Genomic DNA, 27,838 nt, shown 5'->3' with positions numbered 1-27,838 from the left:
AAAATCCCATATATTTAAAAAGTCCAGAGAAAAGTTCTGATTAAGAATGTTTTTGAGGAACCACTATTTCATTTTACTAATAAAGCCTGTAAATATAAAGGGATTAACTGAAGCAGTTACCACCACAATAGAAAAGACCAGGCTGGCACATCAATGTGCATATACAACACACACACGCACGCACGCACGCACGCATATAGTTTATCTATAAGGAAGGTCCAGGGGCACTTATTCAAAATAAATCCTGGGTGATTCCCCAATGCTGTGATATGCTTCAAACAAATACAGCAGGTTGATCAAATTTACCCCTTGCCATTTCATTATGATATTCCATTTTTTTCCATGTTTTAAGACTCATTCAAAAAAGCTGTTACAGAAACTCATTCAAACATGGACAGAAACTGAAGCTAACTGCACCCTATGTCTTAAATGAAAAAGTGTCATTCAGCATTTATATAAACTATTTACGTATTCACAGTAATTTTCATAGGCATGTACTATGTTTCCCTCATAATGACATAGTGCAATTTATTAATATAAAAACAAAACAAAGGAAGAAGGCTACAGTTTTTGACAGTGGGCGAGGAGACGGAATGCAGTCTTCTAGTACAAGTCCTTGATTATTTCCTGCAGAAGCGGGTGGATGTCCATGTCCAGCTCTGTTTTCTTGAGGAGCTGCAGCAGCTGCACATGTTCTGTTACGATCTGCCGCAGGTCTGTCATTTTCTGGAGCAGTTTGGCAAAGAGCTGGGGGGAGTCTGGGTGGTTCATTTTGAGCTGCAGCTCCAGAGCTTGCAGCATGTTATCCTGTAGGTCCTCGATGGGCTTTACATTCACCAAACCTGGCCGATCTGAGAGACAGAAGAGGGAGAACTTAAATTAAATTAGAAATGATGGAAAGACCTTTTAGCTTTCAACTGAAGCAAACTATAAGGGTTTCGATTTCTTCTTTTCAGCTTTCTTAAAGTGGTTAGAAATATATTTTTTTTCTTACACAGTTTTACTCATATAGAAAATATTTAAAAGATGACTCAGGTAAGGTTTCAGGATTATTCAAAAAGTAGAAAAAAAGCTGTAAAATCAATTACGTAAGCATAAAGTGCCAAACAGTGCTGCTAAATTTGCTACGCAAATGTTGGTTGAAAAGGTATGCAGCAAATGCACAGTCCAAACATTTGTATTAAGGTTGAGATATGTACAAATAATAGAATAAATAACAGTGAATCATTTACAAGATAAGATAATACAGTAATTATCACAATTATCTTGATTATCACATTAATGGGTATTGCATTTCCCAGCACTGGCAGAGAGAGACAAACACAAACACACACTCCTTCAGTGGCAGTCACGAAAAAACCCTTTCAAGTTTAATGTTAATGTTTAACAGGCCTTCGTGTAACGGCTGTTTTCTTTCAGACAGTGGACCTGGTTCAAGGACAAAATAAAATGTTACAACAAAACGCTTCAGTCACCACCCATAAATGTAACTTGGTGAATAACTTTTTGGTAAATAGCAGAAAGGACTGTAGCCCTTTGTTATTTTAATGATTTACCTTTAAACAACATGGTATTTCAGCTCACTATGGTTCAAGTGAAACAGACTCCAAACATTTATTTGTGTGCTTATATTTCATACCAAATTAACTGCAGGGTTGAACATTTTTACTAAACGGAAAACACCCCTAACTACAAGAAGCTGAGAGATGACAATTCAGATATGTTTGTGTATTACACTCATCTCTGTAAGAGAACTAGTTAGGGTTAAACCTAACTTAAAAAAATAAATAAAAAAAAACCTGAAAAAATAAATCATCTCTTTTTTTAATACTTAATATATAGGCCGATTTTGAAGTTGTCACAAATCCTTCAGGGGCCAGAGGTGACCAATCAAGACAGGCTTAAAGCTCCATCTAACGAGGAACAGGGGAAACATTTCCAGCCTGTTGACCCTCTTCACCACGCGTCAAAGACTTGGTGAGGGATGAATTTTGAAACCCCCACTGTTCTACTGTGCACTTCTTATACACAGCCAAGCTACAGTAAAGTCACATGTCATCATGGGTGAAGCAGTTTTCTTGTGGATAATATTCTGGCAGAGAATCATGCAAACACATATTTGAAGCACAACGAGAACAATTCAAGGTTGGTCTAGATGGCACTCCTTGATGATTTGCTGTGATAAGGGGATTGTAAACATACAATGTGAATACATGGTTCATTCATATAGCACTCAGCAGAGTGACTACTGAGACTGCTAACGCCACTGTGGAGGTGGGGTTACTTTGTCAGGCTACAAATAAACAATCCAATAGGATTACTAAACTGTTGCCTGGCTGGGTGTATTTCTTTGCTCATATTTCCTGTCACAGACGCTGGTCAAAAATGTTTTGAGAAATTAGACGTTTTTTTGCAATAATCTGAGTGAAATTGATGAGAAAAAATGGTTTGTACAACGATAAAGGACGGTATAATATACAACTAACATGGGCAATTTCGGTCTCTATTATATGCATTGTGTTCCCCAGTATGTTTCTAACGCAATCTACCACCTATGTATGTTTCTTCAGTGCCTACAACTGATAAACTCATTCACCAGATCAAAGTACACCATTCTCTAAATACACAACTGTATTGCAACAGCCTTTAACGACTTCCCACGTGGGGCTCAACATTAAGTTAGATACTATTTAAATTATGCGATAAAATACATAAATATGCACTTCTGAATGCTGACAGTTCTGAATGCTGACAGCTGCTTTCTATGCCAGTGATTTTTTTCAGGGAGACAGAGTATCACTAAGATTAAAGGCTTCCCCCAGCTTCTTCCTTCTAAGAAAGCAGCACGGGGAAGCAGTCCTCACCTCCACTGAGAATGATGACAGAGATGAACACTGCTAGGTCGCTGTCGTCCAGCTCCAAGGCGTTGAACTTCACAGAGAAGTCAAACTTGGGCTCCATCAGCTCACAGAAGGGCTTGCGTAGACTTTTGAGGAACTCGCGGGTCATGAAGCCCTGTCCGCAGGAGACCAGGGTCCCGTCCTTGTTCATGACAGAGGCCAGCATGCTGAAGATCACCTCGTGGACGCCGTACTTGAGGAGAGTCACCTGGTCGTTGAGATCCAAATTGACGAAGCCCGGGATGCTCTTGGCAAATTCAGTAATTTCCCGGACTGCCTCTACGGAGCGGAACTGACAGCTTTGGAAAAGCCGGATCTCCATGTCCTTGTTCTGTTGCTGCCCCTGATCTGGAACAGGGGGCTGCTTGAAGCTGATGTAATGCTCTCCAGCCTTCAAAGAGTTCATATCGTGAATCACAAAAGGCTGTAAAAAGACATTGGAGACACGTCAGTATACAAAGTAACACATTACAGCTGTCAGTACCATGCCTATCCACATAGTCATTTGTCTATCTATAAACATTTTTTATTATAAAGTTATATTTGTGGTAGTACTGTATAAACAACGCAGAAAATAGAATCAATTTTAGTCAAATGTAAGACTAGCCCGTTTAAAGAGCTGGAACAAATCAACTCCATAGAAATCTCCACTGGCAAAAAACAGTTTTGACATAAAACAGCATGGAAAGAATATTAATAATAATAAATTAAAAACTATCAAATTTGTCATATTTTAAAAACAATGCTGTTGCTTTTTTTCCGCCTTCATAACTATTTCGCTATTATAAGCAGTCCTTAAAACAAACAGCTGCTCAGTCTCATCCGCCCCATATCTTTAATCCAAGTAGTCAAAACAAGCTTAAATAAAGGCTATTCAACAGCCTTGGCTGAATCTCTTCTCAGTAATACACTAAGTCATGTGTTATCATTAACTGCATGGAATGAGCTGTTACAGTAATATGAAGTGTCTTCTTTAGAGGACACTGGTTACCCCCTTTCAACACCAATCAGTGTCTTCAATTCGAAGGTGCAGTTTAGTACAAGGTTATGTGGAAATGACGCTGTGTTTTATAATCTAAACTAGATTTATCAAGGGGGTAAGGGTTTGCTATGAGCAATAGTGGGGTTTGCACCAAAAAGTGTCATATCAACTCCTGACTACAGAAAAAATATGTATTACTGTACTTTAGAGGCTTAAGAAATGCAACACAATTTTTATTTCAATTTATTTTTTAATTTAAAAAAAATAAAGTAAGGTATTACCAATGCAGGGAATTATATGTTTCTGCTCCCACATCAACAGTGAATTTAATGAGCGTGTTTTTTAGATGTATTTGAATCTGAACCAAGTATCTCCGTTCTAACGTATTTTATGGTGACAAATTGAAAAAATGCAGTAAAACAACCAGGCGCTTAACTTGCTGCCCATCCTACTGGAAAACTATCATTCACACAGTCCAGAAAAAATATCTAAACCGCAATAAGAAAGAACTTAATGTTTGCATAAGACAAGCAACATCTCATTCAGCCAATCAGAAGACAGGGTTTCTAGGTTGACATTTTGTCATGCATGATAACTCTGTGATACCAGACACATGCACTAGACACATGTACCTTTCTTTTCAGTGATTTACAACATGAACTTTAGCTCATCTCAGTCCACATTTACCATCCAATCCCATTATAAAGCTCAGCTCATAAAACATGTAGCGAATTGCAGGCCAGATCTTGAGATCACTAGGTTGTGAGGTACTCTGAGGGAGCTGCAGCGATACTCACGGCTTTATCTCCTGTCTTTCCCGTCAAGATGGCCCTCGCCTTGGCTTTGGTGAGAGGAAAGGACTTGAAATATGAGTCATACAAGTGCTTGGCAAGGACTCTGAGATCAGCAGACTCAGGATTCATCTGGTCAATATCGCTGGAGATCTCTGCCAAAAGCTTCTCTTTTTCAGCCTGGGGCATTCGGCCAAATCGTATGGCTAGGGAGAAATATACATCAATTCGACTTCTATGTCACTTTCAATTTATTTAAAAGTAGAAAACGAATTTATTTTTTGCTACTGCTAAAAATAGCACCCAAATTGAGATAATGTACTACCTGTCGCTGTTTCCATTGCTACCATTCAGCTGTATTCCAATTAGTGATGATTGGTTTAATCTGTTTTGTTTATTTATATATAAAAAATGACCAAACATTGGTATCTTTACACTATCAATGAAGACAGTTCCCATTCTTCAATGGATAAAACTGAACCATTCCCTAAAATCGCTCTAGATTCTCCTTTTATCACGGAACATTCACATTGTCCAATGGTCTAATTACATTTTCCACACATAATAACATACTCACACCTTTATTAAACTTTTTCCGCTCATTTCAATCAAAGCAACATGCATGGTCCCTGGCAGCTCTCAGAAAATATTTTAGTTTCAACAAAATCTCTGCTTTATCATGGGAAGAGAACCTGAGCACTGACTTTGCTCTGCTTCACAGAGAATCTGTTACTGTTATTATCACGAGAAGAGTGTCTCAATAAACACATATGCTTGCACTCCTTTTTTCAGATTTCGTGTAACCTGAACGATATTAAAACACATTTATCACTGTTTGATAAGTCACACTGACAAAACTAAGGAGTGCCTTTCTCATTCATGCGATTCTTTAAAGCATTTGTTACATTCGAAAGCTACAGTACATACAGTAAGAAAAATTATCGGGAAACATATTTATCATGTTAGTAATTGACAGGGTACTCCAACACATGGGGGAGGGGAAGGCAAAGGAGGGAAAGCAATTAAGCTAATATTTAATTCAGAGGCTTTAAATAAAAAATAAAAAAATTGTTAAATACTGTTTTATACTCACATAAACTTTAACTCTTTTAGCACTAACTTTAAAAACAGTAAGCCTACTATAACTAATGTAGCTTTTCAGTCATATAGGGGCGTAGCTGAGTGGGACCAGTAAGCTGCTGTGTTGATTGGAGTTATTTTTTTCCTAGTCTGCACTAGTAGCCTGTCACTTATTCATCTCAAAACCTCTGTAGAGGTCTGCAGTGTTGAATGACTTAGAAACAACCAGCTGACTCAACCCGACACAAATGCCACTTTTTACCTTTGTTCTATTACCAAGCACTGACAAATATATATATTTTTTTAATTAAGACCTGCACCTTCTGTTTTCGGGAGACTGGCACACCAATTGTGCTCTGTAGTCAGCCACACAGGAAACAACATTAGCTTTTATGAGAATGCGATCACTTACATATGTGACACTCAAAGGTGTTAAAAGGAAATTGCAAGTTGGGCACACCTACATTCTCTAGGGCATGAGGTGAAAGAGCAGCATGGCTGCAAAAACATTTTGTTTTGTGTAGTTTGCTTGAGCATGAAGCCCCCTTCCGCCGACACTTCTATGCCTACCGTTGTGTGACATGCCCACCATGAGACACTTCTGGAACCTGCAGTACTGGCATTTGTTTCTGCTCTTCTTGTGAATGCGACAGTTTAGGTCACATCTGTCATATACCAACTTCAACCTGATTGTTCTGCGGAAGAAGCCCTGTTAACAACAAGAGAAAATAAAAAGATTTTAGGCATTGGTCCATATTAACATGCTCTTAAGACAATGGGGTCAATGTTCCACTAGGGGACAAATTACCCACTTCATGCATTTATTAAGGAGTAGTCAATTTGCCTGCAAGTATAAGAAAATATTTCATTAAAAAAAAAAAAAAAAAGTCAGTAACATACATTACATATCCCTCACTAATGTAAATATAGTAACACATAAAGCACCTGTAGTGAATATTAGAAAAATAAAGTACAGTGCAATATCTGTATTACATTAACTGCATTTTGCTATGCATACATAATTGAAAAGCTTGTTATCAATGGGTTTACAAAAAAAGTAAGTTAATTTATTATGCATACTACGAGAGACAATATAAAACACTCCGTAAATCTTCCACATGCATGTTACTAAGCAATGATATCCATCTTGAGGAGGAGATTGATACAGATAGAGAGATGTGGGGTGTGGATTATCACCCCACCAACCACTTATTCTCACTTCATATTCTGGTTGTGAAACCCAAACAGCAAAAGCCTATCTCTGCAAAGTCATTTGGAAACGCTCCGATCGCTTGTGGTTAAGGTGACAGACAATTTTTTGTTTTTGTTGCTATTTCGGCTGCCATTGTTTCAAGTTTCCAAAAGAAGAACTTGCTTGCATTTTTTTTATCTCATACATTTTCCACCTTGGTCAAACATGAGGGCTGGACAAGTTTCTTGCAATCTTTAAAAAAAATAAATAAAACAAAGCAGAAAAAACACAACTAAACTAATAGTCAGTGCAAAACCTTGTATCGAGTATTTGTTCTTACAGAGAGTTCAAGTGCAAACTTTATAGAATAATTACCAACAATCTGCACTTTTTTCTAGCTGATTTATTTCTTTTTGTCCACTCCTAGATGCTATTTTATGAAATTTCTTAAAGTCCACAGCTCACATTTCTGACAGGTTTATGGTGTTTGCAGTAGAATAGCAGTCAGCAATTTACAGTTAGAAGTTTACATTAAACCATTGCCTCACTCCCCCCACTCCAGGACTCATGAATCTAGAAAAAGCTGGAGAAAACAAATAGGTTTGTAGTTTTGATTTAAAAGCAGGAAGTGTCTCATTGTTTCCTATTTCTCTAGACAGTGAGTTCCAGGGAGGTGCATTTTGGGTGAACACACAGCCACTAGAAGTGACACACTTATTCACAGGAACAGACAGAAAACTGCGATCTAAGGACTTCAATGAAAATGGGATCAGCAGTTCTAATACATTTTGTGGCCCCAGGTTTTATAAGAGGAGGATCTTGCAGTCAATGAGAGAGTGAACTGCAAACCAGGTTAACTGTACTACAGGGTTTAAAAATGCAGTCATCAAAAAGACAGCACAAAGCAGACTACTTTTTTCAGGATCCAACTACTGCATTCAATTGCAAATAGTTTTCAGACAACCAGGAGGTTAGAGATTCCTCCCCATGAATAGAGGAGTATGTAAGGCACAAAATGTAAAATGAATAAACAAGGCCAAAAAAGTTTGAAACACAGTCTTTTGGCACGTCATTTTCCAAGTGTTTTGAAATCAACTCATTAAGAACTGAATTGGGTAAACATAAGGGCATCCAAGACAAGTAAGATTACAAATAGGTTCCACTGGAAATGTCCAGAAAGGACTCTTTCAGGACAAGAAAAACAATGTGTATCCATGGAGAGATTGTTTCCTGATCGAGTTACTACTGTGCAGTAAATGATACATATTTAACAGATGATTTTTTTTAATACTGGTATGACTAGATTTAGACAGTAAAGATAAGCTGGGTTCGATTAAGTAGACAGGAGGGCTCTGTAGAACATTTCACAAGTAATAGGAATTACCTTGATACTTCTTCCCAAAGGTACAAAAGTCTGATTCATAAAAGCCACCAGTGCCTTGGTAAAAAATGACTGGAAGGCCCCTCCTTGGAATGAAACTGTTTGAAAATGGCCAATCCATACATTATTCCAGCAATTTTACCAGAATGAACAGAGATCTATTTCACAACACATCTCATGTGAAGAGGGACCGAAAGGTTGGATACAGTGGGAATGATTCACTGTATTTCTAAGGGAAGAAGATGTTAATGCTTACTGTTAAGTTGCATGTTTGAATGCATGACAATATATTTGAATAAAAATGGCATTAACCATTATTCCACTGGCATTTTCAACCATTATATATATATTCATTATTTTTAATAATGCTGATGATAACAGTTATAATTACACAACACATTAAATGAGAATCTGCAATACTGTAGCTATACCTTGCATCCTTCACATGCATGGACTCCGTAGTGAAATCCAGAGGCCTTGTCCGCACAGACTCTGCACTCTACGGACAGTGTGGCGTTCAAAGGGTCCTCATGCAGTTTTGTAAATGGAAAGCTTTTGTCTGAGTACTGAGGTGGAGATGGTGGTTCAAGTTTTATTGCGCCTGGATCGAAAAACAAGAGAAAAAGGTAATGTGACTTTTACTCACAGTAGTTAACAAAACCTTAAAAACAATGTAATCTTCACAAGACAATTCTTGCACAAAAATACTAATATCCTGGTTGTATTAATACACTAATACAGTATATGGATGCAGTATGACTCATACAGGACCTGTTAATTGTCCTCTAATTTAGTGGAAATATAATGTGGAAAATTCAATAAATAAATAAATAAATAAACTACTTGGTCATGTGTAGTTTAATTGATTTTGACAGGGATCTGATAGAAAATTGTTCAAAGCAACAGTTAATCACCCCGAACCAAAGATACTATCGGACATTGATCACACTACTCTTAACATGATGGCTGAGACAATTCTTGAAGTTTATATATGAAAAAATAGTAGCATACTTGTATGATGGTATTCTTGTAATTTAAAATTGTATTTGCAGTCTAGCTCTGTCAGGTCGACTCTCTCGGGCGGGCTGCAGTCGTAAGACCGGTTGGAAATGCCGGAATAATCCACTGTCGTGTAGGGCTTGATGTCAAAAGAGTGGGAGTGGTCATCCAGCTCTGCCATATCCACTGGATTCAGCCCAAAGCTCACTTGCCACATTGGCAGCTGTGTATCTACCATGGCTGTTCCTGGAAACAAAGGACAAAACAAAAAAATAATAATTATAATGCACTGGAGAACATCACACCATTGAAGTTACTGCACAGATGGCAGTATTTATCAAGCGAGAGCAACCTCGCGGTTATGAGTCATGGTGCACAGCAAGGATAGCCAGGACTTTGGGGAAATTTGCCAAAAAACAAACTGCATTGTGTAAGCTTGAGTTTGTGCCAAACTAGATTAATTACACAATGTATAGTTTGTCTCACTGCCAATGTATATGAAATCTGTGCATTAGTTTGCAGTGCATACTCCTTAACTCTTAAAGGGCCAGTATAGTCTGTGTTGGTTGGAACTGGAGGGTTGTATTACTTATTGGCTGTCACAGTTTCAAAATAAAAACTTTTTACAACTATTACATTTTAGAAAAAAGTAGTGATGGCCATATTAATGATTGTACAATTTGCTGCATAATCAAATGCAAGTTCTTACTCAAACTAACAGCACACAGGACAGCCTACAAAATACAATTAGGTTACTACTGTCCCTTGACTGCTCTGATGTGGTATTTGCTAAAACTGTACTCTCTGAAAAAAACAGCTAGCTACCCATGGCAAAAATGACATCAGCTCCAGCAATCTTTTGTTAACTCAAATTGACACTGTTTAAGAAATATTATATGATTTATAGTTACTTTTATGTACCCTGTATATTACAAAACAGCATGTGAAACTTTATTAGGACCTAGTAGCAAATGGATACAGCGCAAGAGAATATGATGTGCCACATGCTCCACTGTGAAATATACTCTGCAGGTCTCAGATAAGTTATAGCTGCTAATTAGTTTACTTGTGAAATGGGTAGAAACAAAATTGCTGGTGCCCCAGAAGACTGGGCTACAACTACTTGGAAGGTCAAACAATGAACTACGCAGCCATGAGCACCTCAGTTTTCACCAATGGTGTAGTGTAGTGGTGGCTGCATGTGTAACATATTGGTTTTCCAGCATTGGTTGAGCAGGACAAAACAATCTTGACCTCAATTGAAAATTGGTTTGTCCTAGATTGCATAATAAGGCCTATACCTACATGTCCATCTTTGTTATGAGTACATATGTTTGATGATACATATGTGTGACAGGCCTGCCGCTATGTTGATTTTTTTTACTAACTGCAATCTATTATTTAAATGTATTTTGCATTATTGTTGGTGTGGTTTTGGGTTGGCAGGGAAGCAGACAATTATCTTCACTGCCAAAAAGAACATGTGCAGAACGTGGCCTTTCAAATTGGTTAATTATTTACCAACTTGAGAACGGCCAGTATAAAAAGTGTAGCAACTGATCGCTGTGAGAGTGAAAGAGAGTTAAGAGGAACACGAGAGAGAGATCCATCACAAAGTAAGATAAACAATTGCTATCCGGCTGGCTGCATTCTGGACAAAATTTGTTTTGTTTTCTGTGGTCTATTTGCTTATTTGGCCATCGTGCCTTTTTTGTTTGTGTGTTCAAGCTGTTGTTGTTATTTATTTAATAAATGTGAGCGCATTGGCGACTCACCCCACAGTAATTTGCCTGTGTATTTCCTGGTCTGACGTCACCCACCAAGCCATCCTGCCACAATATGTATAATTGTTTTAAATAGGTTGTATATTATAAGATTACTACAGTAAATCTCAACCTACTATGCTCACTTGTAAAAACAAATTTCAAAACATTGACTGCTGTGATTGGCTGAGATCCCTCTTTGTTATTTTTCATGGTGCATATATATATATAAATTGATTCATGCGTGGAAATAACAGCACAACTATCTTTATTTTGTGTATAACAACACCCTCATTTAAGACCATTATTACAGTAAGAAGATATTTTTCCTTTGTGTTGAAATGCCTGTACTTCAAAATATGACTGATATTGGTACATTAATGATGCTAAAGAGCCAGACTGGCACCTTTTCTGTCGGCTCATACATCACTTCCTGTCTGTCTCTATAGTTTCCTGTTGCTGAACAGGAATAAAGACACAAAAAGAAGGGGGAACCCACACTGGCGCCCCCCACCCCACCCACATTAAGTTGTCTTACAAGTTTAAACCTCTTCCAATACTGGACAAAGGTAACACACATTACTGGATGGTCTCCTTATTTAGATTTAAACAACATATTGAATATCAATCTGAATGCTAATTACCAATCTAAACAGTGCCAGATAGGAATGAGAATTTTACTCGTAACATACAAAACTACACTGAAGCACTTCAGAAAATAAAAATAAAAGCCCAGTTCACAAATGAACATAAAACTATTAAATCAGGGCGAGGACACAGTCAAATAGTTGTGTGAAGCAAAGCCTGAATAAAAACTCTCTTATCCGGCAGGATGTACAAAATTCAACAGGAGCTCCTAGTCTCAGAGTTCCTGATTCCTTCATATGGGCCTTGTAGGAAAAACAAGTGTGAACTTACAAGCAGAATTTGCACTTCAGCAACCTTGATACACTCAACCTGACCCCATCCTGGAGTATTTATATAATGCAATGCCATCTGTGAGATTGAGAAGAGATAAACTTGGTATCTCACTTGCTGCTTTGCCAGGACTGGGAGTTCATAACCCATATAAAGTGATGCAAGCCTAACCATGCTTGGCCAATGGGTATTTTTACAACTATTAGTTTTTTTTTTTGCTTCATAATATCTTTAATATATTGATTCCCTTTTAAAGCAGTGTTGTATTGGTTATCAAAGCCTGTGTTTTCCTATTGTACAAAGTGTTCTATGCTTATTTCAGTAGGTCACAAAACAACAGAGAGTGTGTTAAATATATCTGTTGGGCTTATCAATAACATACCCCAATAGAAAACATGGCAAGTATTCTAGAACAATTTACTCTCTATAGAATATAAAAGAAGAATCAGAGAAAAGATCTATTAGCTACTTGGTTGACTCCAGGTGTGAAAAAGGGGCATTCATTATTACAATGTGTATCAAATATATGCTATATATATTCCTTTAATTAGTTACTGTTCAACATGTTTACTAAAAATACTTGATTCTAACATACAAGATTAACTTATGTCACATAATATCGTATCATATATATAGTGTAATATATGTTATGTCTTTGAAAGGACAGTTGTTTCACTTTTACTTAATGTATTTACTGTCATTAAAATATACTCTGTATCACCTGGATGCAAAAAAATGTTAATGATAATTCAGCAATAATAATTTACTGTTCAAACTATCTAAACCTCATCATCCTATTGGGTCAACACCTGTTCTGCTTGCATTCTGTGTCCACTGTTGAAAACGATGGATTCAGTATCGGAATCTTGGACAGCAGTCTATTTAATCACCACAGCCCAGTGAAGGAGATAACACTTGTCTTATGCTGAGATTTATTCACTACTTTCTTTTTGGCAGACACGTCTGGATGACATTCTTCATTGAGATGAAAACCCTCTCTTTATCAAGTAGCTAAGCACAGACAGACGCAGCGCCAGACAAAACTATGTGGCCCTGTAACAAAGTGCCCGCCCCTGTGTATATTATCTGTTATGTGTTGCGTGTGGTGTGTTTAAATGTTGGTGTATAGACATTGGTACACGGGATATAAACGGGTCTGTGTAACACGAGTGTTTAAAAAATGTATATGTGTATTTAGGCACGAGGATTACACAGCACTTCACGTGCAAGTAAAATGTAGTAATATGTGAGCACGGGGAATTGCACTTTATTAATTCACGTGCTGGGATTCAAGTGAATAATTAATTGGTAATTGAATCCCAGCACAATAGTATATATAGATGCACGTTGTCACATACTGGTGGTTGGGTGTTCGGGAGTGGAGAACGGGAGCGAGAGAAGGAGTAACTTAATATATCAATTGCTATTGCGTGCTGGTGGAACCAGCACGATACTTGTTTATTTAAAACTCGCCGTGTTTTCAGTGTGTCTGTCCGTGCACCGTTTTGTTAAGTTTAGTCTGTTTTTGTTTGTCTATTTATTTTGGCGTAAAGTGCCGTGTCCTGTGTTTTCGTGTTTGTTTAAACCTTTTATTTTGTAATAAACCGGCGCCAACAGGCGTCTTCATCATTTCATTTCACATCATCGTCTTTGTATATTTCATTCCTTCCTGGTTCTGACGCCGCCCACTTGGCCGTCTTTGTGACAGGCCCTGACCTGGGGAGAATGGGACGGGGAACGGGAAGTCTGCTGTTTAGGGGTATAACCCAGTCCACACGCCTACTCTGTCACGGAACGTTCATGTTACATGTAAGCAGGTAAAGTCAGCAATGCCAAACTAGTAGCATTTAGAAGTGATTTCGAACTCTGACAACCTTATGAGTCATAACTGCTGTTTAAATTAAGAAATACATCTGTGACCCATTGAAGCTTTAATTACCATAGTACCACACAAAGTCAACCAGTGAGCTTGTTGGCAGACTATTGTAATTTTCAAACGATATTAGCACAACTTATCTCATTGTATTACTGACCCTAAGATTAAATTATAAATACATATAGTGGCTTTTAAAAAGTCACAAATATAACAATGTTTAATGTTAACACTGCTATTTTTTAACCCAGTTGTTTTCAGTTGGCACTTTACCAACACTTTGTTAGAATACAGGCACAACAATTAAAATAATCAACCTAAGGGAAAGTCCATTTTAAGGAACAACAATACTGTACAACAACATTTAGCAACCTCACCTTTGCCAAAACTGCCACCTGCTAATTAAACTTTTAAAAAATGCATTACCTAGAGCATTTTGTTATTGCCATGTACTTTCTATTTAAAATGTTTTATTTTTTCCTCTTACACTTCCTCTATAACCCATTCGATATCATACCAAAAATCCTGAAGGACATTTTTACAAAGGAAAATAGTGATCAGTGTACTATAAATAGTACGAGCTGAAGGCTCAGTAGATTTCCGGACCGTCGATTTCCATTTTGCAATCAGGAAAACGGGCTCCTTGAGGAAGACCTTTGCTCTGTTTGGCTGACGCCAGGGGCTAGTGGTGCCAACTATTAGTGTGGGAGCAAGCCTCCCCCAGCCGCACCAGCGGCTGAATCAGACTCTGATGACTTGTTTTTCAAAGACACACTCCCTGATCAGATGATGAAGCTTTTTAGCAACTCTATTTCTTATCCATTTCACTTCCATGAGATACATGCTGTCCTTTTGTGAGGATTATGCAATTCTGAATCATGCAGTCATGCCTGCACTCATTATTATTATTATTATTATTATTATTATTATTATTATTATTAATACAGTTTTTTCCCATTTAGATGGATGTAGAACAAAAACTATTGTCGTATAATTTAGAACATAACAATATACAAATATGAAGATAAATATAGAGGTGAGCAAATTTAGCATGTATTTGGTTTTGTCATTTGCATTGTTTAAAAACTAAATTCCAAGTTAGTGACCCTCTGAATGCATTTTGTTTTCTGTGCTGTAATCTTGCTTTATTTATATTTCCTCATATGTCTAAATCTCCTGCTAGAAAGCCACGGACACTGGAAACTAATCCTTCAATTTCAAATAACCACAGGTTTTATTAAATATAGATATAGAGAAAAAAACGTTCATACTGTCAAACAGAAAATGCTTGAAATTCAACGGAAGGTAGCTTTAAATAGTCATGATAGAGCATGTTTGATTGTTTCTTGTTTATAGTTTTGTTACTCAAAAGTAACAGTTAATTAAAATGTGTTTATTAGCAGAGTTAAATGTATGTTTAGTAACTAGTAATTAGGACGCATTATAATGTTTTCCCGTCTCAATTTAACGCCACTGAAGAACACAGGAACATGAAATTTACAAATAAGAGGTGGGTATTTGGACGATCCAAGCTCTTTCTGTTGACTCTGCCTCAACAACATGAATAGGTTATTACAATTCCTAGTTATTACTAGTCATTCATAATTACATAGTAATTACAATGTAAGAAATGAATAACTGGAGATTGCAAATATAAAACCTAAATACTATTTGTCCACATTAAGGTGACATTATTATTATTATTTTTTTGTTGTTGAACCCTGCTACTAACTCTTTAAGCTTTGCCACTGAGATAATGGATATGTACACTTGAGATACTTGAACAGGCGCCAGAAAAAAAGTTGCCTGAACAATGCTTTATGTTTCACAGCTTTTAAAAAGTTACAACACACCCACCCAGAGTCTAGTCCATCTAAAATAGCACATTAATTTATTAGAACTGATGACATGGGTATGGAAACCCTTATGAATCACCTCAATCTCAAGTGTACATATCCATTATCTCAGTGGCAAAGCTTAAAGAGTAAGTAGCAGGGTTCTGAAAGATACATTGCTATACACCCCCCCACCCCCTGATTAATACCCATCATTTTTCTTTTAATTTCAGTGCTCTGGCTCTTCTGTTCCGTACCACATCATGGATCGTTATTGCTTGTTACCTGTTTGACAATGTGGCCAATAATCCTTACACTACCAGAGCACTAGAGCGGCTATTTTTAAATGAGCTTTGAAATAGATTTAAAAGTTCTAAGAGTAAAAAGTTGTCAGAATGTTAACAATGAAAAAAAAAATTCCAGGTACATTATTTAAATAGTTGTAGCAACCCTATATTTTTCAGAACCCCACTACTATATACACAATTAGATAACACAAATTGCCACTAAACCCATTTACTGTAAACATTTTAAGCAGCATTGATATCAGGTCAATACAGAATACAATACAAAACAATATTTTAAAAACTCACATACAAAATATGCTATCGTAATATTTAGAAATAATGTTAATTCAGTGCAACCTACTCATTCAAGTCTGTTACTGGCTTACAAAATAGCTGGATGATTTCAAAAATAAAGAAAGAAAGAAAGAAAGAAAGAAAGAAAGAAAGAAAGAAAGAAAGAAAGAAAGAACAGTAATCAAAAACAATGACAATATTTTCTTTGCTAGGCCATGTAAGATTAATTTTCTTCCTACAAAAAAATCTAGGTAAACAATAATAATATTTGCAAAAATTGAGACAAGTTTGCTGTGTGAAGTTACTGTACTTGTACTATTACAGTATATAATTGGACATTTGCAAAAGCATTTATTAGCCGTTCTTACCCTACGATTGTCAATCTCTTCCCACCCCTAATGTTCAGTAATAAATGTCTCTGCCACTGTCAGCACAAGGGGGAAACACAAGTGTAACCTGCCTAACCACATTTACTGTCAACCTTTCGTGCAACTGGATCTTTAAATAGAAACTTGCAACTTGCTACAGCATAAAATCAGTCAACGTTTCTACTCCTAAGACCTGCCCTCCTTAGCTCTCTTACATACCCAATCACCAACATAGAAAAATCAAATGCAAACACCTGTACAAATCACAACTGGGAACTTTCCATACAAACTAACTGTGTTGAATGCACTGTGTTGCTGGAAAATAGTTATAAAGTGCATGTTAATATCATAACAGTACATAAAAAAGTAAAGTAACAAATGTTTATAACAAACGTATAGTAAGAAATGTTTTCAATTATTATAACTGCTTGCAAAAAAGGCTAGGCTGTTTTACTTTTAAATCAAGTCACAGACAACAATACATTTTTGACACTATATGTGAATCCAGTTAATCTGCCCCAAAGCAAATCAAATAAGTATTTAATTATTTTGCAAAAAAGCTTCCGCAGCAGATGTTATTGATGTTAAACTTGAAAAACGCCTGTGTGGCTAGACTAGCAACCCGCTAAAATACTTGAAATCTTAAAGAGAACTTAGGGGTGATATTAAAGCATTTTTAAAAAAAGTTATGGCAAGAGATATAACGGTGTTGGTGTGGCTAGACAGTTGAAAAAATCTACATCACAAACATATTTTACATTTTAAAGACCTTCAGGGTAATTTTAAAGCTGATACAGTGATACCTGATCTTACTGTATTTTTAATCAGAAGCTAAATGAATGTAAAATTGATAGGGCTTAAGCATTTTTTTCTCCACATTAATTAAAGTTATTTCCATGAGCGCACACGTGTTGTTCTAATCTTCACTGACCGTTGTATGATCCCACGTGACAAATACTTTCTGTAATGTACAGCAGTCAGCACGCACAGAGTAGAAGAACGGTTGAGTCCTGTTCTGACGAAAGCACAAAACATTTGTCTGTAGTTTTACATGGGAAAAATTTATCTGCAGCAAGGGATATCGCAAGTACTGTTTCATGCTGTAGACAGCAGTGTGCTGGTACTGCATGTCTCACGCATTGAATCCCATTTTAAGCACTGTAGGTTTACCATTTCAAGTCTTTTTCTGCTCTTCCAGGTTAATCGGTTCCAATGCATATAATGCTTGTTTCTATGGCTTCGGTGCAGAAGCAGGTAATGTTACCACAGTCATGCAACTAAACTTCCCTGTTTCATATCACATACCTATTTATGGTTGCCTGAACCAAGATTTAAACCTAAGCACAACCCTTCACTAACTTCCCCATTTCACTTCATTAAACGAGCAATTACAACTAATCATAAATAACATCTAAAACAAAACAAAACACCAAGTATTCATAGTTCTATAAAAAATGTGGTTCTTAATGAAGCCAACCTGTTAATAAGGTCACGGTTTTGTTTTTTTTATGTGTCACGCTTTGTTGAAGTTAGAAAGAAATTTTAGGCAAGTTCAAAGAAATGTCATTTTGCATAATTAACGCGACAATGCAAATCTGTTTCCACTCAGAAGGGTATAACTGTCAGGAAGTGGGTAAAGAACTAAATATTTTTTTTAAAATCTAGGAACCTAAATAGTTTTAGTCCCGTGGCCTATCTTTGATTTAGGCTATATCTAACATTTACACATTGCACAGTTTCATGCAAGAACTGCAATGTATCCACTTTGCTTTTGAGTTATTTTTTCCCTCCAACATGATCTGAAAGCCCAGAGCGGCAGGTACGGCTCAGACTGACAAACCTCAAAGCCGGAAACGAGGGTTTTATGAGTTGAACAGACGAATTTGTGAACTCCTGACCCTGGCAGTGGTCCCACTGCATCACAACCAATCAAACACATATTCTGTGGTGTGCCCAGCTGCATCATTACTGCAACCTTTCCAAATCAACCACTCTGGTTAAAGAAAAGAAGTCATCAAACGTGTTGTTTATGTAAACATGTAGGATGGAAAACAAAGTATTAAATTCAAACAAGAACAGCAGTAGTATACTCCAAAGTATGTGCTTTGAGTATAGTACTTGCTATGAAACAGAGTGAAATACAGCATGGCTTTCAAGTTAAATGTATTTTGTGTCTTGGTCTGGACGCATCCTTCATTTTTACAATATTGAACAGCTTCTTCAGACAGTACCCATTCCCATGCTAGCCTCCCCGTGCTGGGTTCCTAATTCATGATTTCCTCTGGAAGTTGGTGGTTGTAGTCTGATGACAACATGACCTCATTAGCTGTGTAACTTCAAATGTCAAGTTTCACTATGAATTATAGAAAGATTAAAATGAGTTATTTACTAACTGCACAATAATAACGATCAACATGTCACTGTAAGAGTAATTCATTCATTGTACCCGAACTGATACAATGAGGCTTTTTTAACAACAGTACTTTATTGAAATTACACAGCGACGAAAGTCCTTGTGTATCGTTATTTCAATGGCGTATAAATACATATTTCATGTTTTGTGAAGCTCAACTTTATGTAGATCAGAAAAGATTACAAATGGCTACACTCAAAATATATACAGTATGCAGAAAAACAAATTAATATAAATAAAGACAGACTTGGAAAAGAAAATCAATGTAAGTGTATACTATATATATATATATATATATATATATATATATATATATATAATATATATATATATATATATAGATCTACATGTAATACCTGATTGTGGCAGTGATCTTGGAAGTTTACACAAGACTTTCTGAAAGAATCATACTTTCTTTCTTTTTTTTTTTTTTTTGCAATGTGTTTAATTAAAAAGTGTTTTTATATCTGTATTAACGACAACAACAAAGGGTAACATCCGGAAACATGACAAGTAACAGCACTCATCGTTACTTGACTCTTCGCTTCCTTGATGTCTGGCAAGGCGTTCTTCCATCATGACACCAGGCAGCATTAAACTTTTAGCACTTAGCAAGTGGTTCATGTCTTGTGGTCAATTTGCCCAACTAGAGGGAACTAAAACGCTCATTTTCTAATTTTGACACAGCATAACCCCAGAAACACTGCAGACAGCTAAGAATCATGTGCCTCTTGTGTGGCGTATTAGCGACTTCCTGTTGCTTCACTATGACTTGAAACCATTCAGTTGTACTTCTCTTGATGAGCCTGTAGATATTTTAGTTTGGTGACATCAATACCCTGCAGCAGTCTGGAGTGTAAAGCTTGATTACAAACAGTATCTGTGCATTTTCTCACCCTGAAAATGATGTGCAAGAGTTCAAAAAAAAGAGACAAGATAAGGGTTATGCTTCAAAAGGTGTTGTTTGTTAAGAGACAATTTAATTACAAAAAAAAAATACTTGAATTCCTTCTTAACGAACAACACCCACTTAATTTTCAAAAAAAATAAAATCGTATATAAATGTTTTTTACTAAGTAGCACTAATTACATTGTAGTTCCACGCATATTATTTTATTTGATTTCTCAATATAGTATGACCTTCCATAGAGTGGTACACGACCCAAGTTCCTAAACAAATGACATCATTAAAAATCTCCCTGGATGTACGTCATGGAGATAGATTGCAATAAACTCAGTGTGGTAAGAGGGACATGGACATGAATACCAGTTAAATTGCACAAAATATCATTATTATGAATAAAAGTACAATACCTTTCTGCAACCAGATGGTTTAAGTATAGTACCCCCCGTAGATATAAATAGACACCTTTGACTTTGCTACCACAATGCTGTAAGCACACAAATCTATATTTATAGATGTAATTCTTACCAAGAAGGACTCCTGGGATTTCAAAGAGCCTATTAGAAATAATTCACTAACACATTGTTGGCAAGTGGAAAGCATCTCGTGATCGTTATTGTGCAGCTCCATGGGAATTTAGGTTTGCATAATATTTTAAGTGCAACCTTTTCCCTAATTTCTTTTTTTTAGAAATGATTTAAAGGCTTGATTACTCTGCTGGGAGTGGCTGTGTTTCCTTCACAGATGAGGAACATAGCAATAGCAGTCAAGGGCCTTACACTCCTCTCAATGAAGCAACTGTCACTGAGACGTGCAGGACCACGCCACAGCATTCCTCAAGGTTTAAGGAAAGACATGTGCCGTATGAAAGCTATGCACCAGAAGAGAATATATACCCGTAGTGAAAGATTCATTTTTGACCGCCCGGATTGCAATCATTTCTTTATTAATTTATTATTAGTTTGGATGTGTAAATGCTGGCAGGTGTCTGCTTTTCTGCCTGTTAATCCCTGCTCTACTTGAAGGCTATCAGCTTACAGTGTTTTATGCCTTTGCTCTGTTCTGCTGCCTATTGTCTCGAGAGCCTGAACAGGGAGAACTGCCCACTCATTTGTCACATTTAAAACATGGGTCAGTTAAGATGAAAGATACAGCCGTGCTGTGCTAAGGTAAGCCTTACTGCAGTTTGAAAGCCTGGCTTTTGAAAACCACACAACAGTGCAACCCGGGAATCTAACACCTACCATTACATGTGAGGTAATGCTTTATGAAACACCAGTTCACACAAAGAAGATTCTAGTCAGAAGAGTTATAATAAGCAGTATAGAGAAATCCACAGCATATCAGCAATACGCTAACTTAACCCATCGAGCACCACATGAGGACAATGGCACTTAATGAGTTAAAAAAAGACCCCTTAAAAGTTGATGTCAATAATGGCTCTATTTACAACTAAAATAGAGTTATGATAGTAGCAATATTACTCCTGATAAAAATCCCTACGACATCGTCTTTTTTTATTTTGACATGGGTTTACTGGAAACTGCCGCCCCAGTAGTTGTGTGACTCCAGGTTATCATGAAATACACCTTCTTTCATACTCATACAGTATTACAGTAGTTTGTATGTGTGTTCCAGTTTGTATGATAGAGTGCACAAACCTGGAGACCTGGTATGAACATGGTTCTATCAGATAATCACTTCTTTTGTAAAATTAGCACCGCTCTGCACCTTACAAATACTCTCAATTTATTACATAAACCGTACCATATGCTCTACTGTACTGATTCTTAATATTAGTCTGATTGACATTACCTGTTTGAAAAATCCTATCTTGGAATTCCCATCAAATACAAACAAATATGAAACGGTTCCATCACCACTGGCTACATAACTCAAGCCAGTTAACAGTATTCATTAAATCAAACTTTTCCCTCTTTGCAGTGAAAAGGTATATTATGAATATAACTGTAATTGCAAATGTAGCAGCATATGATAGCGTTATATACTAGAATATACTGTTTATAAAAAAATATGCTAACTACCATGCAAGACTCACATATGGGCTGTTTTACTGGGGAATTATTGCCTTGAGAGCCCTGGGTAGTTTACAATGCTGAAGCCAAAGGCTTCATAAGATCTTTTTTTTTAATTACTATTATTAAAAACACTGTAATAAAACAAAAAGAAAAAAAAGAGATTTGCAGTAGTTTGTTAAGACTGCCCTCAGTGTATTATTCAATGTTCTCCAATGCCAGCTGTCTTGCTTGTAAGATTATGTTTTTGTAACCACTGCAGTGTTCTTGGAGTCCTTTTCATGTATAAGAGAGTTTAATTCCTCTCCCGAGAGATCTCTAAATCTTTTTGAAATCCAGAAATCAAACATTCTGGAATATGCACTAGGCAGGGTGGTGGAGGATTTGCCAGCAGAGGCGTGTAGTGTGTGGATCAATTTATTGGAGCCACTACTTTCATTGACATGCAACTGCAACCAATCACATTGCACCTGTAAATTACAGGTTATACATTGACAAGGGTGTTACCAAAAACACCAAATTGTGAAGTGAATTACATGCAATACCTACAGGAAGAACGACAAAGAATAATGCAGATAGTAGCGGGCCAAGAGTGAACTCACTCAAGCAGAACAAGCTGCCAAGAAACTGATTCAATGCAACGAGGTGTTTAAATTATTCTGAATGGATATGTAACCATAGCTTAATGATTTAATACTGGCTGATTCCTACAGGGAAATTGGTGGTTGGAGTCTATCATCCAGAATGTCCCATAAAATTAGCACTTTTGCGTCCATTCAAATAGGAAGTTGCCGCCACCCCTTTTCTTATAAATCCTGAGGAGGCTCTAATTTCTAACAGCAGTGCACAGACAGGCATTCCGGCTATTTCTAAAGGGGATTCAAATCTTTTTTAGATCAACAGTTAAAATATATTATAATAACTCATAGGATATTTAGATGAGTTAGACAAATTGTCTATGCTCAGTACTGTAAGAAACAATGCCAAATTCAACAAGCAAACTCTTATACCAGTTATCAAGCACCCTTCATTTGGAACAGCTTGTCCCTTTATAATAGAGACGTGTTTTCTTTTCTTCTTAAACGTAAATGAATGTTCTTTACAGAAATTGCTTCCCCAGTAAGGGGTGTGTCTTTCAGAAGCCTGTAGCCTGATTAAACAACACAGAAGTGAATTTAAAACAAAGCCGTGGGACTGATTCAAGGCTATAAGGTTATATGTTTTATAACATAATACACGCCTGAACATTCAGTCTCCATTTCTACTAACAGGAGGCTTTGCTCCCTGCAGGTAACCCACATTATTGACCGAGGGTGGTTCGGAAACTTGCGTGTGAGCTCAAACATAGTGTGAGAAAGACTCAGAGGCCCCTTTAATCAGACTCTGAGCTGGGATTTGCTACTGCGGACACACCTTCAGTTTACTGCTGCATTTATAGTTACAGTTCGTAACAGTTGTGTAACAGACTACTTAAAGAACACTGGTTAAATAAATATTGCACTGTTTGACACATACATATATATATATATATATATATATATATATATATATATATATATATATATATATAAAAATAAGGCTCCTATTGCAGAACAGCTTGGACCATTCCAGGTTTTAATAAGCACTCGGTTAAGCTAGCCTGAGTTGTTTTCTCTCTATAGTTATATTACGCTCCCAAAAAAACCTGGTATGACTCAAACTGCTATACAATGGGAGTCCTATTTCCATCTCTGTATATTTGATTTGACATAATGAGATGTGTTTGTGTTTGAAACTAGCTTTATGTATATTCAGGATATCTGAACAATTAACCAATGTTATACAAGATCTTAATTAATAATGCTTGTTTTATTTCAATTAACATTAGTCTCAGTGCTGTACGTTTTTGTTTTTACAATAACAAACGAAACATATCAATGCAAATTAATGAAGTAGCCAATTACCTCTGGAGTCTGTTTCTTTAAATATGACTTGGGGGCCAAAAGCAATTATTACTATTACTATTATTACAAAGTTACAACCTACAAACAGCAGTGGAGACAGCATTGTTACCTGAATCCAAGCCTGGGTTCCCCCTCCAGGTGCCAACACACAGTCTGCATTATCCCTGACCACACTACATGACATCAGTCATATGCAGTGCTTCCCTAGAACACCATGATAATGTGTGCCACCATAATCCATGTGTCTATTGGTTTTAGTGAAAGGGTGTTTATTTATAGAAACATAGAAATCATTCTGACATTTATAAAGAGAGTAGTCTCAAGATAACATCATGAGGCCAGTTATTTTCAAGGGTGGCCTGTTTTTAAAGTTCATGGAGGAACCAGATAAAGAAGAGCGCGTACAGAAAGAGGAACTTGTGGGCCATGTGGTCCCTGAACAATGATTTAAATTTGAAACATTGTGAGGAATCAGACATCTTTTGTCTGATTCCTCACAATGACCTAAAACATGAAATAACTTTCACCATTTACAATAGAAACAATGGTATAATTCTAGCACTTATTCATGGATTACATTTATTATAATCATATTATAATCATTATTACTGAGTTTTTGAGGACTTTCAATTTTAGAGCATGTCACATGGTCAGGGTCGCTATAGGAAGAAACTGAATGCAGTATTTGGATCAGAAATTGCAGTTGTATACCCCTAGTGTCCATTTTGAAAAAAAAAAACAATTCCCTTCAAAAATTCTCCTTTTAGAAATGGTTGAATTTGCTGGAATAGTTAGTAAGCGAGGTAAATAATGATTTAAGCAAAAATAACTATAGAGAAAAGCACATACTAGGATATCAAACAGGTCAGAAATGAATTTGAATGGAAGTATAAATGGTCTAAAGTATCACTTTAATCAAGTTCACAATTACATCTTGTCATTTTAAAACCATGAGAAAGGCAGGATGGATGGCAGCACGCAATCTAAATCCCATGACCAACCCTGCATAAGAAGCTTGCCAAGTGGAGCAGAGATTTTCAACAAATCATACAGAAAAACAAAATACAGCTCAGAATCTAGTAGCACATGGCACTGCAAAAAAGGGTCACGTTCAAAAATTATCAAGAAAATAGGAATTACGCAAATCCACTGAAAGCACTGAAAATAGAACTTAGCATCAAAATAGCGTCATAGATATCCGTGATAGGAAGACCTAATGCAGAGAATGTCTGACTTCTTAGTAATACAGGCTTCTTGTTTATTCCATTACTTCTGTTTTTGACATAGCAGAATCACCAATTTCCTCCGAATATCGAAAATGTGTGTTTTAATGTTTTAAACACATCAGCAAAACTTTAAAAGATGTATTGAAGAGGCTCAAAGGGTTTCCGTCAACTCTGCATTATTTAGAGGGGAACGGCTCATTTGTCAAAGCCATGGGGGTAGTAGTTGTGTTGCCCTTACAAAGTTAAGTGAGTATCCAGAGGCGCCAGTATCAATTGTACTGTCAAAATCAAACATGATACAATGTTCTCTATAGTACTTGGGGGATTTCATAACATATGTAAAGAAGGTTTACAACAGTTATAAATAGCCTGATTTAAGACCCCCTTTATATTGGTAATTATATTTATGGTACTTATGCATTACAGAATGCAATTTTTTGTATATAGTCTTACTACATAAATTAATTTACTGTCAGTGAGTTATATCTGTAGTACTCTGACAGACTTTTGTTTTATTCAAAAGTTGATAATCGATCCTGTTTGTTTCCAGCAGCAGGAGATAGATATCAACTCAATTTGAACTGGGAATCTGACAGTATAACTTTGCAATACGTAGTGGGAGAATTTGCCCAGTCGCTCTGATGGGCGACGTTCTGACAGTCCAATGTGAAGGTCGTTAGACAGGTTTTAAATCATAGGCAGAGGAGCGCCTATTTAAAGTATTTAAACATCTCTGCATCAGTTTGATCTGCGGCTGGTTTCTGGGTGGGAAGTGCTGCACTGTGCTCATTTGCTGCTTATCTGGTCCAACGATTCAAGTTTGCTTCTAAAATGCATTCAAATTAGGAGGGGGATGTCCTGGAGTTCTGTCACTTGCCCCAGAACCATTGTACCCAGCTGACGTTCCTCTCAATATAAATATACAAGAATACAATAACTGCATTCCAAAATGACTGACCCACCTGATCTATAAGTGTCACTCAATATAAAAAGTGTCAATGTCACAGATTTGCATTCTTTGCAGTTATTTGTGATTTGTTTTGTGATTTGGATCTGAATACTAAGAACAGCAGTAGATTGCCTCGAACAGATTGAAACTGCTTGCTCAGGGAGGAGTCTTTGACATTGAATTAGAAGTACACGACTTTTTATTAAACTTGAATATTACAAAGGCACCCGCTTTATCTAAACACTTAAACTTCGTTTCTGACTCCTGCTGTTTATAAATCAAGTTTAAAATAGCCAGACACTGCTTGCTCTAAAAGTCTGGGGCAAAAAATGAAACATCTATAAAAATCTGGCAATGGGTTAATCAGTACAGCCTTCTACGCTTAAAGTACTATAAAAATGCATAGTCACTGCTGTGTAGCACTTTCTAACTAACCATTGCATAACACCAGCAGATTTCCAAGCCAGCAGTGTCTGATCTGACTTCACCAAGAGGGTTATCATTGGAACAGGGTCCAGTATAATTAGAATAACCAAAGTTTTGTCCACTGTTTTTGCCAGCAGTAGGGTTACATTAGCCACTCAATATAGGATACTTTTGTATTGCTACTTTTTTTTTTCACCAGTATTCTTATATTCTACCTAATTAGAAGAGTACATATGCTGAGTCATCATTGGATATTAGTCGTTTTTAGAATTTAGAGTGTCAACCAACTGTTACTCTTGTAAACACCATGCTGTAGTTGTAGCCAGAATGGCAGGCACAAATACATTTAATTATCACGTATAATACATTCAGGTGGGAGTCTATTAATAACTATTTAAGATGTAAGTATTAAACTTTAATCTATTTTATAATAACTACACACATCAGAAAAAAACCCTACGGATTGGCACAGCTAGCTTTGTAGTAAAGTAGCCTATTGGTTATATATTTGGTTAATCACGTCTTTAATGTGTTTGTATACCTTTAGAATTTTTGCTTTCTATATATTACATACATACGTTTAACTGGTATACAAATACTTAGAATCCAAGCTGCATAATCAAGTTAGCACTTATTCTACCTATTACAAATTAATGAATAACTTGGAATTGCAAGAATTAAAGTTTTAACAATTGTTGTGCACAATATTACTTACGAAGATTAAACAAATACAAATTGAATAATAATAATAATAATAATAATAATAATAATAATAATAATAATAATAATAATAATAATAATAACAACTTACCGGTTAATGAAAGACTTGGATTAATGACAGTGTAATGACAATGCTGCATGTGTTAATCCTATCTCGCGCAAACATACACTAAATTCTATGGTAATGATATAATCACAACCTGTCAAACTGTCAGTTCCTGAGACACCACTAGACGGAAAGTTGTTATAAGCATACCAGGTGATGCAATGAAAACACCAAGCTAAACCTGAACACCAAGAAATTTTACATTTAATATCAGTTTAATAATGTCACTAGTTTTTTTAAAAAAAGGTACTAACCTGCCCTGGTGTTTAAATGTGGGTTTAAAAGTATTTCACTTCCTCTTTCAAAAGCAGTCACTTCTTTTCATTCTAAGTTTCTTCAGATGCGCAGACCAGCACGCGTGTCGGAGGTTTTTTTTTTTTTTGTTTGTTTTTTTTCTTAAAGTGTCACTCACGGTTGGTTGCGGCTACGGTAATTAAGCGAGGATCAGCGAC

The 27,838-nt window shown here is 36.4% G+C and overlaps 1 protein-coding gene across 1 annotated transcript; it reads right to left on the bottom strand.

The window, feature by feature from the left end:
* Positions 1-567: 567 nt before the first annotated feature.
* On the bottom strand, positions 568-27,587 carry LOC121328698 (peroxisome proliferator-activated receptor gamma-like). Its single transcript, XM_041273660.1, has 7 exons — positions 27,372-27,587; positions 9,338-9,571; positions 8,758-8,927; positions 6,324-6,462; positions 4,680-4,879; positions 2,865-3,324; positions 568-851 (listed from the first exon to the last, which is right to left on the bottom strand). Exons 1-7 carry the CDS (start codon positions 27,418-27,420, stop codon positions 604-606), a joined length of 1,500 nt encoding a protein of 499 aa, XP_041129594.1. The 5' UTR covers positions 27,421-27,587; the 3' UTR covers positions 568-603.
* Between the last annotated feature and the right edge of the window lie 251 nt (positions 27,588-27,838).

The sequence above is a fragment of the Polyodon spathula genome, chromosome 16, assembly GCF_017654505.1.
Source record: "Polyodon spathula isolate WHYD16114869_AA chromosome 16, ASM1765450v1, whole genome shotgun sequence".
In the NCBI taxonomy this organism is placed as follows: domain Eukaryota; kingdom Metazoa; phylum Chordata; class Actinopteri; order Acipenseriformes; family Polyodontidae; genus Polyodon; species Polyodon spathula.
Note: the sequence above shows the minus strand (reverse complement) of the source record. Positions and strands in the feature narration are given on the sequence as shown.

Coding starts and splice junctions, on each gene's coding strand:
- LOC121328698 (XM_041273660.1), bottom strand. CDS start 27,420: ATGCAGCATTGTCATTACACTGTCATTAATCCAAGTCTTTCATTAACC. Junction 6,463..8,757: donor ATGCATGTGAAGGATGCAAG/GTATAGCTACAG, acceptor TGTTGTTAACAG/GGCTTCTTCCGCAGAACAAT. Junction 852..2,864: donor TGTCATCATTCTCAGTGGAG/GTGAGGACTGCT, acceptor TCTGTCTCTCAG/ATCGGCCAGGTTTGGTGAAT.